Source organism: Leopardus geoffroyi, chromosome E3 (assembly GCF_018350155.1).
Source record: "Leopardus geoffroyi isolate Oge1 chromosome E3, O.geoffroyi_Oge1_pat1.0, whole genome shotgun sequence".
In the NCBI taxonomy this organism is placed as follows: Eukaryota; Metazoa; Chordata; class Mammalia; order Carnivora; family Felidae; genus Leopardus; species Leopardus geoffroyi.
Genome location: NC_059340.1, coordinates 8791377 through 8803290, shown reverse-complemented (window position 1 = coordinate 8803290; position 11914 = coordinate 8791377). Strand labels below are relative to the sequence as shown.

General features: G+C 61.8%; 1 protein-coding gene across 3 annotated transcripts in view; it reads right to left on the bottom strand.

Annotated features, from left to right (window-relative positions):
- Positions 1-50: 50 nt before the first annotated feature.
- Positions 51-11914, bottom strand: part of CUX1 (cut like homeobox 1) — a 376259-nt gene continuing 364395 nt past the window's right edge. For all 3 annotated transcript variants that reach the window (XM_045461932.1, XM_045461933.1, XM_045461931.1), the window contains exons 15-23: positions 8982-9109; positions 8229-8295; positions 7380-7492; positions 4312-4428; positions 3125-3208; positions 2427-2483; positions 1970-2050; positions 1161-1225; positions 51-925 (exon numbers count right to left, since the gene is read on the bottom strand). In XM_045461932.1, coding sequence (XP_045317888.1) covers positions 856-925; positions 1161-1225; positions 1970-2050; positions 2427-2483; positions 3125-3208; positions 4312-4428; positions 7380-7492; positions 8229-8295; positions 8982-9109 — 782 coding nt within the window. In that variant the 3' untranslated portion in view covers positions 51-855. The remainder of the gene's footprint in view (positions 926-1160; positions 1226-1969; positions 2051-2426; positions 2484-3124; positions 3209-4311; positions 4429-7379; positions 7493-8228; positions 8296-8981; positions 9110-11914) is intronic.

Here is an 11914-nt window from a genome sequence, read left to right as displayed (position 1 = left end):
GCACCCACCAGCCTCCTGTACCCCGGGAGTCACAGAACATGGGCACCAGAGTCGCTGCAACCATGTGTTTATTTGAAATGTGCAAAGCTGAACACGCGAGTGCAAATCTAACCTAGGAGGATTGGCCAGTGGCCCCAAGGTGGCCATGCAACGATGGCCCGTGGCCAGTTCTGCTTGGCTGAGAAAAACACCTGGGCCCCTTGGACCAGTCCTTGGGTCTGAAGACCCTGAAGCCCAGGGGCTCACTGGAGACCCATCCTTGCCTAGAAGCCAAAATAGCTTGCTAAAGAAGAAAGCAAAAATCACAGTGGGTCTGGGGGCAGGAAGGAGGTCATGGAAAACTATCCCGTGCCTGCCGGGGCCTCCCCTTCGTGGGGTGGGGTGGGGACTCAAAGCCTGCTGGCCTGTTAGGAAGGGCCCTCTATCTCTTGGGGAGTGGTGGTAGATCCTAGGGGGGCCCTAGGGGATCCCAGAGTCTGGCACAGAAAGACCCATGGGTTCCCAGCTGGATTAACCATGGCCAGAATCAGTGAGGACTCCATCAGCATCATAACTGGGAGGTGACTGCCACCAGGCCTGATGGCCAGGCTGTGGGTGGCGCCCCTAAGATGGGGCTGAGGGGGCCCCTTGGACCTTAGCCTGGCTGGGCCTTGGGGGCTTTTTGGACCTAGGGGGCCCGATATGGCTAAGACATTCTTTTAAGGGGGCACAGTGGGGGGGGAACCTGGACCTCTGGCACCGGTAGGTGGTTTCTTAGGGGAATTCTCCAGGGAAGTCTAAATCATTAGAAGCAGCTGAACAAGCAGGGGGGCGGAATGCAGCCATCACTGTCGTGTCGGGGGGGCCCCCGGGGACTCATTGCCACAAGTCACCGGCGGCTGCCCCATTGTCATTCTCGTGGAACTTGTGCAGGTGATCAGCGAACCTGTTGGGGACAGAAACCTTTGCTGAGACCGAGTGTGAAAAGGAGAGAAGTGCTTGTGTGTGTGTGGAGGGGGGCACGGGGATCCCCAGGGGGCGTGCACCATGTGACAGGGTAGGTGCTGGGGAGCCGGGGGTGGGGGGCAGGTGAGGGGCTGGGGGTGGGGAACAGGGGAGGAGCTCGGTGGGGCTGGGGGGCTCAGTGCAGGGCTGTGGTGGGACTCGGGTGACGTCCTCACTTCTTAGCGCAGAAGGTGGCACAGTCCCTCTCCATGCTTTCGCTCCACGCCAGCTTGTAGAGCACCTGGCCAGGCAGAGACACAGTGAGCCGTCTGTCCTGCCTCACCCCCACTCCTGCCGTCTACCCCCAGACCCTGGGCCTGGCTTCCCGGCGGCACATGACGGTTCTCACGGCCCAGACCCCAGGGCGGGAGGGCCTCAGAGATGCCCCTGTGCCCACTTGTGTCACACACGGCCAGGCGGGCCTGGACACGGAGGCACGGTCCTTAACATTGTAACCTATTGGCCCTGGGGTGGGAGTTGGAGCCCAGGCTAACCATGGAGGGGCCTTGCTGGGGACGGGAGTCCCCGAGGCCGGAGCCTTCCGCAGGCACGCCCTACTCTCTCCGATTCCCTGACTCAGCGGACTTGCAGACATCATTAGGCCGTGCCCTCTAACTGGACCATCACTCTGCATCGGAAGAGATTCAGTTCAAGACGTCCCTGTCGTGCAGCCCACCTGGCTGGCCCTTAGTAGAGTTTTCAGTTTTCTTTCCTGCCTGCCTCAGGCTTCCACAGTGGCCATTCTAGGCCCCCGAGCCCCTCTAGGCCCGGCCCCTGGATGGAGTCAGCCAGGCTGTTTCCACAGAGCAAGCACCTGGGCTGCAGCCCCAGCCAGAGGGAGAGAAGGGGCGAGAAGTGGCCAAGGGTAGACGGTGTGGCTTAGGGTTGGCCCAGGGTGCCAGGCCACGATAATAGGGACCCCGCTGCCCTTGGAGGTCCGGGAAGCATGGTGAAGGCAGTCCTGGCTGCCTGCCTGGATACTCACCAGGAAGACCAAGCAATGCAGGAACAGTGTGTAGAAGAAGCCAATGGTGCGTGCTATCTTATTGGAGAGAACCAGTCGTCCCTGGGGAGCAACAAGGTGTGGAGTGGGGAGGGGACAGGCCTCATCCACCCCTGGAGGGCCGCCCTGGGTTCCTGCACAGAGGGACCCCCGGCAGCGAGAGGAGGGGAGGGCAGGCAGCGGGGCTGAGAAATCGGGCCCCAGGAGTGCTAAGGAATGGCGCCCCCTGCGGCACCATTCCAGAACCTACCATGAATGGTGCTACCAAGAGGAGCTGTCCTGGACAGGGAGGGACCCTGTTCTAGGTCCCACAGCCACTCACGGCAGGGCCTGTGAGGGGTGAGTGGGGTCCCTGGGGCCTCTCCAGACTGGACGGAGGGCAGGTGTCTTTGGAGGCCCAGAGTCAGAGGTTCGGCTGGGCGTGGAGGAGGGGACTCACCATGCTGAGTGTGGCCTTGTCCCAAGGGCTCAGGCTCAGGTACTTCCGCTGCCGCTCCTGAAGGGGGGGAGATGATGAGGAGAGGACCCCGAGGGTCCCACAGGCCCCGGCGTGCCGCAGAGAGGGACCGTGCCCTGCCGTTCCTGCAGAACCCCAGGGGGCTGCCGGGGGCCTCCCTGGTGTCCCGTTCCACTCAGCGGCACATCTAGGCTCACCCGACCCCTGTGTGAGCAACTCCCGCCATAGCTGCCTCCCTCTGCCCTCTTCGGAGGCCCATTCTCCCTGGCAGGGTCTCTGCAGCCAGAGACGGGGGCCTCCCGGAGGCCCCTTGACATGGGGAGCTCTGTGCTTGTCTGCCTGACCCCCGAGCGTGCACGTGGGGTTCACCCACTCGCTGTCACGCATCCCCACCGAGCTGTCAGATATTCTGGGCGCCCTTGGCCTGCCTGGCGTGGACCCTGGGCCTCCACGGCACCAAAGCAGGCACAGAGGCCACGCCGGTGGTCTGGGGTGTGTGTGGGGCCGTGGGGCCGAGCGCAGGGCGAGGCCGGGCCTGAGCCAACAGACCAGGGCTGGTGGCGTGGGGAGTGAGGGCAGGCTGAGGCCCGGTCAGCTGGTAGGTCCTCCGGGCTTCCCTGCAGCCCCCATAGCCGGGCCAGTGAGGGCGTCTGCCCTGCTCTGAGGCCGGGCTCACGCACCCGCCTGCTGAAGGAGGAGAAGGGGTCCAGGCGCTCCTCATACTGGGAGGAGTACCGCAGCTCTGTGTCGTCACTGCTGCCACTCTGCAGGAAGAGGAGAGACCCAGTCACCAAGGGCCCAGCAGGGAGGCCAGGGATAAGGCTCTGTGGCTGGCAGGATCACCCGGGAGCCTCAGTTCCTCATCAGCACAGCGGAGGCGAGGGAGGGGCCCCGCACCCTAGAGCTGGGAGTGGGCTGGGTGACAGCAGGCTGGGGCCACATGTCTAGGAGCATTGCCACGGGGGTCTGGGCCACCGGACTCCGGGCAGGTAGTGGGAACTAAAAGCCCAGTCTGGAGCTGGAACGCCCAGCACAGGCAGGGCTGGACCAGTGCAGGGAAGTGGGTTTGGAAGGGGTTCGCTGGGAGCGTGCAGGGTGGCCGGGGGGCATGGGCGGGCACCTTAGAGGTGAGATGGTCACACTCGCCCCAGCCGGGGGCACTGGGTACATGGCGCTAGTTTGCACAGAGTCTGAGCGCCCTCTGCTGGCCTGAGTACAGTTCCAACAGGTACAGTGGGCGATCGTGGCTGAGGCTCTTGTCCTAGGGTGGCCCCCGCCGGGACCCTTCCACAGGCCACTCTGTCTCCCTACGGTCACAAAGGGTTTCCTCGCACGAGGAGGTCCCGTGTGAAGCCAAGGGGCTGAGAGAAGCCAGGGAGGGCACTCCGAGGCTCAGAATGGAATAGGTGTTTGTTCTGCTGTTCTGGATTGTTTTTGGGGGTATTGGAGCCAATTCGTTTTTGTTTTTGTTTTTGTTTTTTAAAGAATGTAAGTTTAAAACCTATGGATTCCCCAGGGCCTATCCTGCAGGTTAAAATCCTTGGACCCTAAGATCAACTAGGAGATCACTCCCACTTCTTGGAGGGGTCACCCGGGCCCAGGGGTGGGCCCCCGCCTCTTGTAGCACCTTACCACCTCCCGACTGCTTCTGATGAATGCACCTGCACAAAGGCTCCGCTGTGGGGGGCTCTCCCCGGCTTAGGGAGGACTGCCGGTAGGCAGGGCAGGCTGGATGGCCTCTGAGGGCTCCTATGCCCAGTGCTGCCCAGCAGGTCACTCTCTCCAACCCTCTGGCCTTGGAGGGCCCCGTCGACCCCTCTCCCTGCCTGGGCCTACACCTGGGGCTGAAATCGGGGAGGGCGCTTACACGGCCCGGGTAGCTCTGCAGGAACTTGATCTTCTCAAAGAGCTTGATGTTGTCGGCACGCAAACTGTCCAGCTCGCTCTGCAGGGCTTGGATGGTGTGCTGGGCCAGGCGGTTCTCCTGGGGGCAGGCGGGCAGGTAGGCAGTGGGCAGGTGGGCGGGCAGGCAGGGCCCGCGGTGGAAGGGGAGGTGGGGGGTGGAGAGGCCACCAGGCTGGCACAAGTATTCCTCCATCTACCTGGAGCCCCTTCTTTGCCTGTGGCTATCTCCCTGACCTTCTAGACTCTGGCAAGTCCCCCTTCTCCTCCTGTGACCCACCCTGAACCAAAGTTGGACACTCAACTGACTGAGCCACCCAGATGCCCCTATAAAGCTATATATTTTTTAATGTTTTATTTATTTTGAGAGACAGAGAATGAGCAAGGAAGGGGCAGAGAGGGAGGGAGAGAGAATCCCAAGCAGGCTCCACACTGTCAGCGCAGAGCTTGATGCGGGGCTCGAACTCATGACCCACGAACTCATGACCTGAGCTGAAATCAAGAGTCGGACACTTAAACCGCCCAGGCGCCCCTGGTGCCATCAACCTTTAAAAAACCGTCAAGATGTAATTTGTATAATAAACGCCACTGTCTTCAAGTATATGGTTCAGTTTTCTAAAACATAGGCACAGTGTGATGAAACCGTCCCCACCATCCCATTTCACAATATCCTTATTACCCCAACAGGAAACTCCAAACCCATCGGTCATTCCCTCTTCCTGTCTCTTTCGATTTGCCTATTCTGGACACTTCGTATAAACGGAATCATACACTATGTGATTTTAACGTTTGCCCATCCAGGAGCAAACGAGAGGGGACCTTATTTGTCAGCTTATTCCAATGCTTAAGTCGCTGTTTCCTTCATACTGTTAACAATTCAAACGGGACTAAAAAGTATGTGGGAATAGGCTGGCTCCGTATGGAATTGCCAAATGATCCAGGAATCCCACTTCTGAGTATCTACCGGGCAAGAGCTGAAAGCAGGGACTCGAGGAAATCTTGGTCCGCCCGTGTTCATGGCAGCATCGTTCACAGGCACCAAAAGATGGGCGCAAAGCAAGGGACCGCTGATGGATGAATGGATGACCAACACTTGGTCTAGAGCACAACAGAATACTACTCAGGAAGGAAGGGCATTCTGACATCTGCGACAGCATGGATGGACCTTGAGGACATTATGGCCAGTGAAATAAGCCAGTGCACAAACAAATACTGTACGATTCCACTTAGGTTTGGTCCCCGGCGTAGTCAAATGACAGACACAGAGAGTAGAAGGGTGGCTAGCGGGGGCTGGGGGGACGTGAGGTTAGTGTTCAATGGGGGACAGAGTTTCTGTTTGGGAAGATGAACAGAATTCCGGAGATGGACGGTGGTGATGTTCGTCCAACGCCGTGAATGTACTTGATGCCCCTGAACTGAACACTTAAAAATGGTTAAGATGGTAAATGTTATGTTATGTGTGTTTCGCCACAATTTTTAAAAAGTAAGTCCCTTAATTAAAAAAAAAACTGGATTTTTAAAGCAAAAGGTGGAATTCTAGAAAACATTTTTCCTCCCATTTAATCTATTTTTAAGACCTCCTGTTAAGGGCTGCATAGGATTCCACTGTGCGGCTGTCCCTGGTCCCCAGGGAGAGTGTTTCCAGCCTGTGCTGTGAGGGGAGCAGTCCCGACCATCTTTGTTTGAAGCCTCTAGCTGCGGAGCCCAGATCACAGGAGGTCCTGTTGGATCGGGCCCACCCTTGGACCCGCGGTGGGCGCTCATTGAACACCGGCCTCCCCTTGGCCCGAGCCTGAAAATCCCATGGGGGCAACCGTGGGTTTGGAGAGGAAAGGTCTAGAAACTCCCTCATCAGCTCAAACAGTGACTCTCCCTGGCTCCTGCCTGCACTGGACAAGATCGGGGATGACCTGGGCTGGCTCTGTGGGGAGGGGAGTCCGCAGGGTCCCCAAGGCCAGGATGGTGCCACCTCCCAGTATGCCTCTGGTCTGTCACTGGGCCCTCTGCAGTCTAGTTCCAGCGTTTACCCCCTCGGTGGGGGGGTGGGGGGGGGTGGGGGAAACGCCCTGGCCTGGGACTTTGTGTCCAGGATATTCCTTGCTCATGCCCCTTTCACTTCCTCCCTGACCCCACTCTCGTTTCCTGTTCCCCTTTCCGGAACCACAGCCGTCCTGCTGGCACCGCAGTCGCCATCCAAGAGTCAGCAGCACCCACGGGGAGGCGCCTCACGGTAAAGGTCACTTTTGCAGACCACCCCTACCTCACGGCACGCCTCCAGGAAGGCCCCTCAGCCTGGCGCTCTCCCCATCCTTACAGAGCTCCTCAACAGTTCCAGATTGTTCCCCCTTACAGGGCTCCAAGACCTCGCTCTCTCCAACCTGCTCTTGTCTCCGGTCCCCCACCTGATTTAGATGTTTCTTCCAGGACAATGGTGACCACCCCCCAGTCATCTTCTGGGGCCAAGTTCTGTCCCGAATTGGCTGCCGAGTGGCCCTTCTTTTTTTTTTTTTTTTTTTTTTTCAACGTTTATTTATTTTTGGGACAGAGAGAGACAGAGTATGAATGGGGGAGGGGCAGAGAGAGAGGGAGACACAGAATCGGAAACAGGCTCCAGGCTCTGAGCCATCAGCCCAGAGCCCCACGCGGGGCTCGAACTCACGGACCGCGAGATCGTGACCTGGCTGAAGTCGGACGCTTAACCGACTGCGCCACCCAGGCGCCCCCCGAGTGGCCCTTCTTACGCTCCCTTCGGACCGTGTCACTGCCCTGCTTAAGTCCTCGGGCAGCGCCCCCGCCTGCCAGTAGGGCACTCTGCGTCTTAGGGCACAGCCTTTCTGGTTTTGTTGGCCGCTTAATCTCCTCTACTATCCTTTCAAAGTCCAGCGTGGCATAACCTCCTCCAGGAAGCCCTCCCAGACTGCACGGAACACATCTAACCCCTCTGAGGTGACACCCCCCTCCTCTCCAAGCGTGTGTGTCCCCCACTGCGTCCTCAGGTCCAAGGGGTGTAAGGGAGGGAAGAACGTGACTCACGGCCTCCAGCTCCTGGTTCCGGGCACGGAAGCGCTCCCTCTGGCTGGAGATGATGGAAAGCAGCGAGTCTACCTGGCCCTCGGGGAGGGTGCCGCTGGCTGGTGCCGAGGGGCCTAGGGTGTAGGGGGAGAGTGTCCTGGGGTGGTGGGAGGCAGAACCCACCAGCGGGCCCTCAGCTGGAGCAGCCCCAGCTCTGACGGAGCTCTGGCCAAGTGCCATGAGGGCAGAGGCATAGGTGTGTGAGCACAAGGTGCTGGGCGGTTGGGGAAACAGAGGGTGGCCAACAGAAGAGGTGCGACAGGGAACAGGGATCCTGGGAGGGGAGGGCCACGCTGTCTGAGGGTCAGGCCCCAAAGCCCCCTCCTCATTCCTCTGTACTTGAGTCTGAGACCCCTGCATCTGTCAGACTCGGGCCCCGGTTCCTGGGGAAGCAAAGGGACGCTGAAGGTGCCGGGAAGCCACGAGAGCCCCCGCTCCAGCGTCCTGGCCCCGGAGCCCTGGGTTCCGCCTCAATACCGAGACCGGAGGAGGCCACCTCCCCGGCAGCGCAGGGGGCTCCCTGACAGCATCTCAGCGCTGAGGCCTCCCGTGGGGAGCTGTCGACAGGCCACTGGCAGGGCAGAGGGGGTCAGGGTCCTAGGAGGGGATGTCAAGCTAAGGCACAGAAGGGCGGGTAGGGGGGACTCAGCCCCCTCGTTTAGGTTGCTGCTGCATTGCTGGGCTGGGGGACCCTGACCTCTGAGGAAGGGGAGTGCCCTTTAGGGATCAGCGCTCAGACTGTAGCACCTCTCCTCTCCCTGCTCCTGCCCCGCGCATCGCTGCCTGGGAGACAGGTCAGCCCGTGCTTACCGTAGAACAGGGCAGTGGCCTCCTTGATGGGCTCTGGGATCTTCTCCAGGCCGTGCTCAGCGGCGCCCTGCAGGGGAGAGGAAGAGGCTCCTCCATACGTGCTACCGAACAGATGGGGGGCAAGGCCCAGGCGGGGCGGCCTGGCGGCAGGGCTGGGCACGCTGGTGGCCACGAGAGGCCTGGAGAGGGTGCCTTACGTGGGCCGCCAAAGGGAAGGCTGGGCCTTAAATTGACCCCGAGGCGGGAGCTCAGCGGCGGTGCTGTCACGGGGCCACTCGGCCCTGCCCGCCAGCCTGCTGGGTGACCTGGGCCGGCCCGGCTGCTCTCGCCGAGCCCCATTTCTTCATCTATAAAATGAGGTGGGGGACAGAGCAGAGTGACTTCCAACGGCCCTGTGTCCCAGCCTTCCATGCTCTTGCGGCCTCAGTCCTCTAGCTGTGGGATGGCTGGGTGAGCCCACAGCTCCCAGGGCCCAGTTCCAAGCCGGCGCCTGGACACAGGGTGCCTCGTGCCAGCTCCAGGAAGCCTGCCCCCCGTGCCCTGTGGTCCGGCGTCCCGGAACCGGGCCTTTGCGGTGACGTGTGCAGGCGATGCTCAGAGGCTGTGGGTGACAGCCCCCGCGGGCCTTGTGGGGGCTGGTGGACACCAGCTGCCTGAGGACCGGGCTGGTCAACCTGCAGAGTTGCAACTTCCGAGACTCAAAGCCTGGGGCAGGCGGTGAGGGGGCAGGGTGGAGGGAGGGGGTGGGCTCACCTCGGCGTCTGGCCGCTGAATGGACTGGATGGTACTGAGGTCCTGCTCCAAGCGGGCAATCAGGTCCCTCTGCTCAGCGGCCGTGGCCATGGCCTCGGTGACGTGGGCTTGCAGATCCGCGCAGCGCCCTGTGCCAGAGGAAGACGTGGTCGTCAGAGGGAGCCTGGTGTGGCCCGTGCCGCCTCTCCAACCCACAGCCTGTGCCGCTGCCTAAGGCACCACCGTTAGGCCAACCAGCGAGGCCAGGGGTGCTCCTGGCTCTAAGAACTCATTACGCGGGGACGGGAAGGAGCCCAGGTCGGGGATGCGGGAGGAACGGGTCCACTCTGGCCCTGCCGTGACCAGCCTGGCCAGTCCCTGGCCCGCTCCAGGCCTCGCTTTGCCTCTGTCAAGCAAGACAAGGAGGTGGAACCCGGCAAACCCCACGTTCCTCCCAGGGCCGGTGCCTCCCAGAGCGAGGCCTCGGGGTAGGAGTCAGAGAGAAAGGTATCAGCAGGCGGTAGGAGGCGCAGGGGTGGGCAGGCCCCCAGCAGATCCAGCAGGAGGTGGGGGAGTGAGGGGTCCCACCTCTGGAGCTCAAGGCCAGACTTGCTTGGCCTCTTCCTCAACAGGCTCTGGCCCAGTGAGGGGGGTGGGCTGGCCCCCCAAGAAACCTCTGATCCACCCACGTGCCACCCAAGTGTCTTCGCAACGGCGCCAATCTAAAATAATTTTGTGTGGAGACTTTCCTGTCCTTCTGGAGGGTGGGAGATATTGGGGAGATCTAATCCAGGCCCTGGTGGGTGCCATCAGCTGTCAGTGGCAGGGGGGACGGCGGGGGCCCGGGGGCCAGCCGACCTGAGCTTGAGGTCTGGCTCTACTCCTGGTTGGCTGCGACTCTGGGCAGCAGCATGGCCCTGTCTGGGCCTCAACAGAGAAGGTGCTGGAGGCCTGAGGCCCTGGGCGCTGTCCTCTGGGATAGACCGCATGGCCACCAGGGGGCACTGTGACACCAGAAATGCCCAAAGGCTCGAGGCTATGGGCAGTGTCAGGAGAACTGCCCGTCCTCTCCCCATCACAGTGATTCGCCCGTCAATCACTGTGCCGCCTGCTGACCTGCTGGCCAACCTGGCCTTGGCCATGCTCAGCGTCCCGCGCTGGGGGGGGGGGGGGGTGGGCAGCTGACCCCACCCCTACCTGCTCCATCTCCCGGGGGCCCACTGCACGCCCGAATTCTTTACACATCTCCTAACAATTCAATCAGGCAGAAAAGGCGATCCCCATTTTATAGATGAAAAACTGAGGCCTCTTGGTCCAGGCTCAAACCTAAGGGGGTCCACTCCTGGCCATGTCGGAGCCCTTCCCCACCGCAGGGTCTGCACCGGTTCAGGCCCTGAATGGCCTTCTTCCTTCAGACGTCGGTACCCGGCAGGTAGGTGAAAGTGAGGGTCGGGGGGGCGGGGGGGAGGGGAGGGGGTTGGGGGAAGAGGCTGGATCTGAGGGCAGGGTCAGGTCATGGAGGGAGAGCTGTGGGGGTGGGGGGGCAGGGTTGGGGTCTGGCCTTCGGGCCGTAGGCCTTGGGGACAGAAGGGACAGAGACGCCAGCAAGAGGATTCCTTGATCTGCCACCGGCGTGTGGCCATTCCAGCACGGTCCTGGTCAGGCCCCTGGGGTAAGGACGATCTGCAGCTCCTGGAACCCGTGGTGGGCACGGGGGAGCGGAGGGGGCGCCCCGCCCAGGTTTCCTGTGCCTTCGTGCCTGTGCCCGCTGCTGTGGGTGTGGGCACACGTTCCCTGCCCACGCACACACGTGACACTGGGCACGTGAGGGGCCCTGACAGCAAACCCTGTGTTCTGGGCCGCCCCAGACGCTGGGTCCGCCACCGAGGGGACCGCTGCGGGGGGGGGGGGGGGGGGGGAGGGGCGCAAAGCTGGGTGTTGGGAGTGGCCGTCCCCGAAGCGGTGGCTCTGTGCAGATCTGAGGGCTGGCGGGCACGCGCTCGCAGCGGACTCGGTGGACCGCTGCCCCTGGGGCGCGGGGAAGAGGCTGGGCACGGCGGGCCAGAGGAGGGGAAGGGGTAAGGCTGAAGGATGGCCCCGGGTGTGGTGGGACACGGGAGGCCCCAGAGCCAGGACCTGGACGCCGTCGAGGAGCCCAGCCAGACCCTGGCGGCGAACCGTCGCTCCACGCCGCGGGGACGAGAATGACCGCGTGGGCATCCCCAAAGGAGGGACCTCAGTTACAGACCCCACTTGGCACTTGGGACACAGAGTCCCGAGCCACTTAAATCTGCTACGTGAGGGTCCCCTGGCTGCCACCTCCTTGCTTTCCTCTGCCTCCTCTACCGGGGCAAGGAGCATCTCAGACCAAGAAGTTAGGGGTCACCTCTCTGGTGGCCACTCAGTGGTATCAAGGGAGGTCTGAGCCGGATTCTGGCAGAACTGGGCTTGAGTTCTGGCCCAGGGACAAGGCAGGAGAAGGTACTGGAGACAGTTGTGACCCCTTCGTCATACAGAACCCAGGGGGGGAAGCCCGTGCCTGAAACTGGCTCCCCAAGTGGGGAAGGGGAGAGCAGCAGCGTCGTTTGGCTTTGGTGAGTACAAGGTGCCAGTGGACCGGCTGAGGGGTCGTGTGGATGGGGGAGGGGGACCCGTGGCCGGAGGCAGGGAGAGCTCAGCAACCCCAGCCACCCACCCGCCCCCACCCCCCCGCCGGGTCCCACCCCCAGGGCGGCAAAAATGGAAGCCCAGAGAGAGCTGCCGTGAGAATGGCCAGAATCTTCAGGAACGCGGACGCGTTCAGGGGTGTCCCAGAAAAGACCCAGAGAGGAGGTGGCAGGAAGCGGGGGGGGGGGGAATCAGGAGGAAGCGTGCCAAAGTGCCAAGGTGAATAGTGACTGTCAGTGAGTTAAGGAGGGGTCACCGGCGTCTCAAGAAAGGCTGAGCAAGGAGGC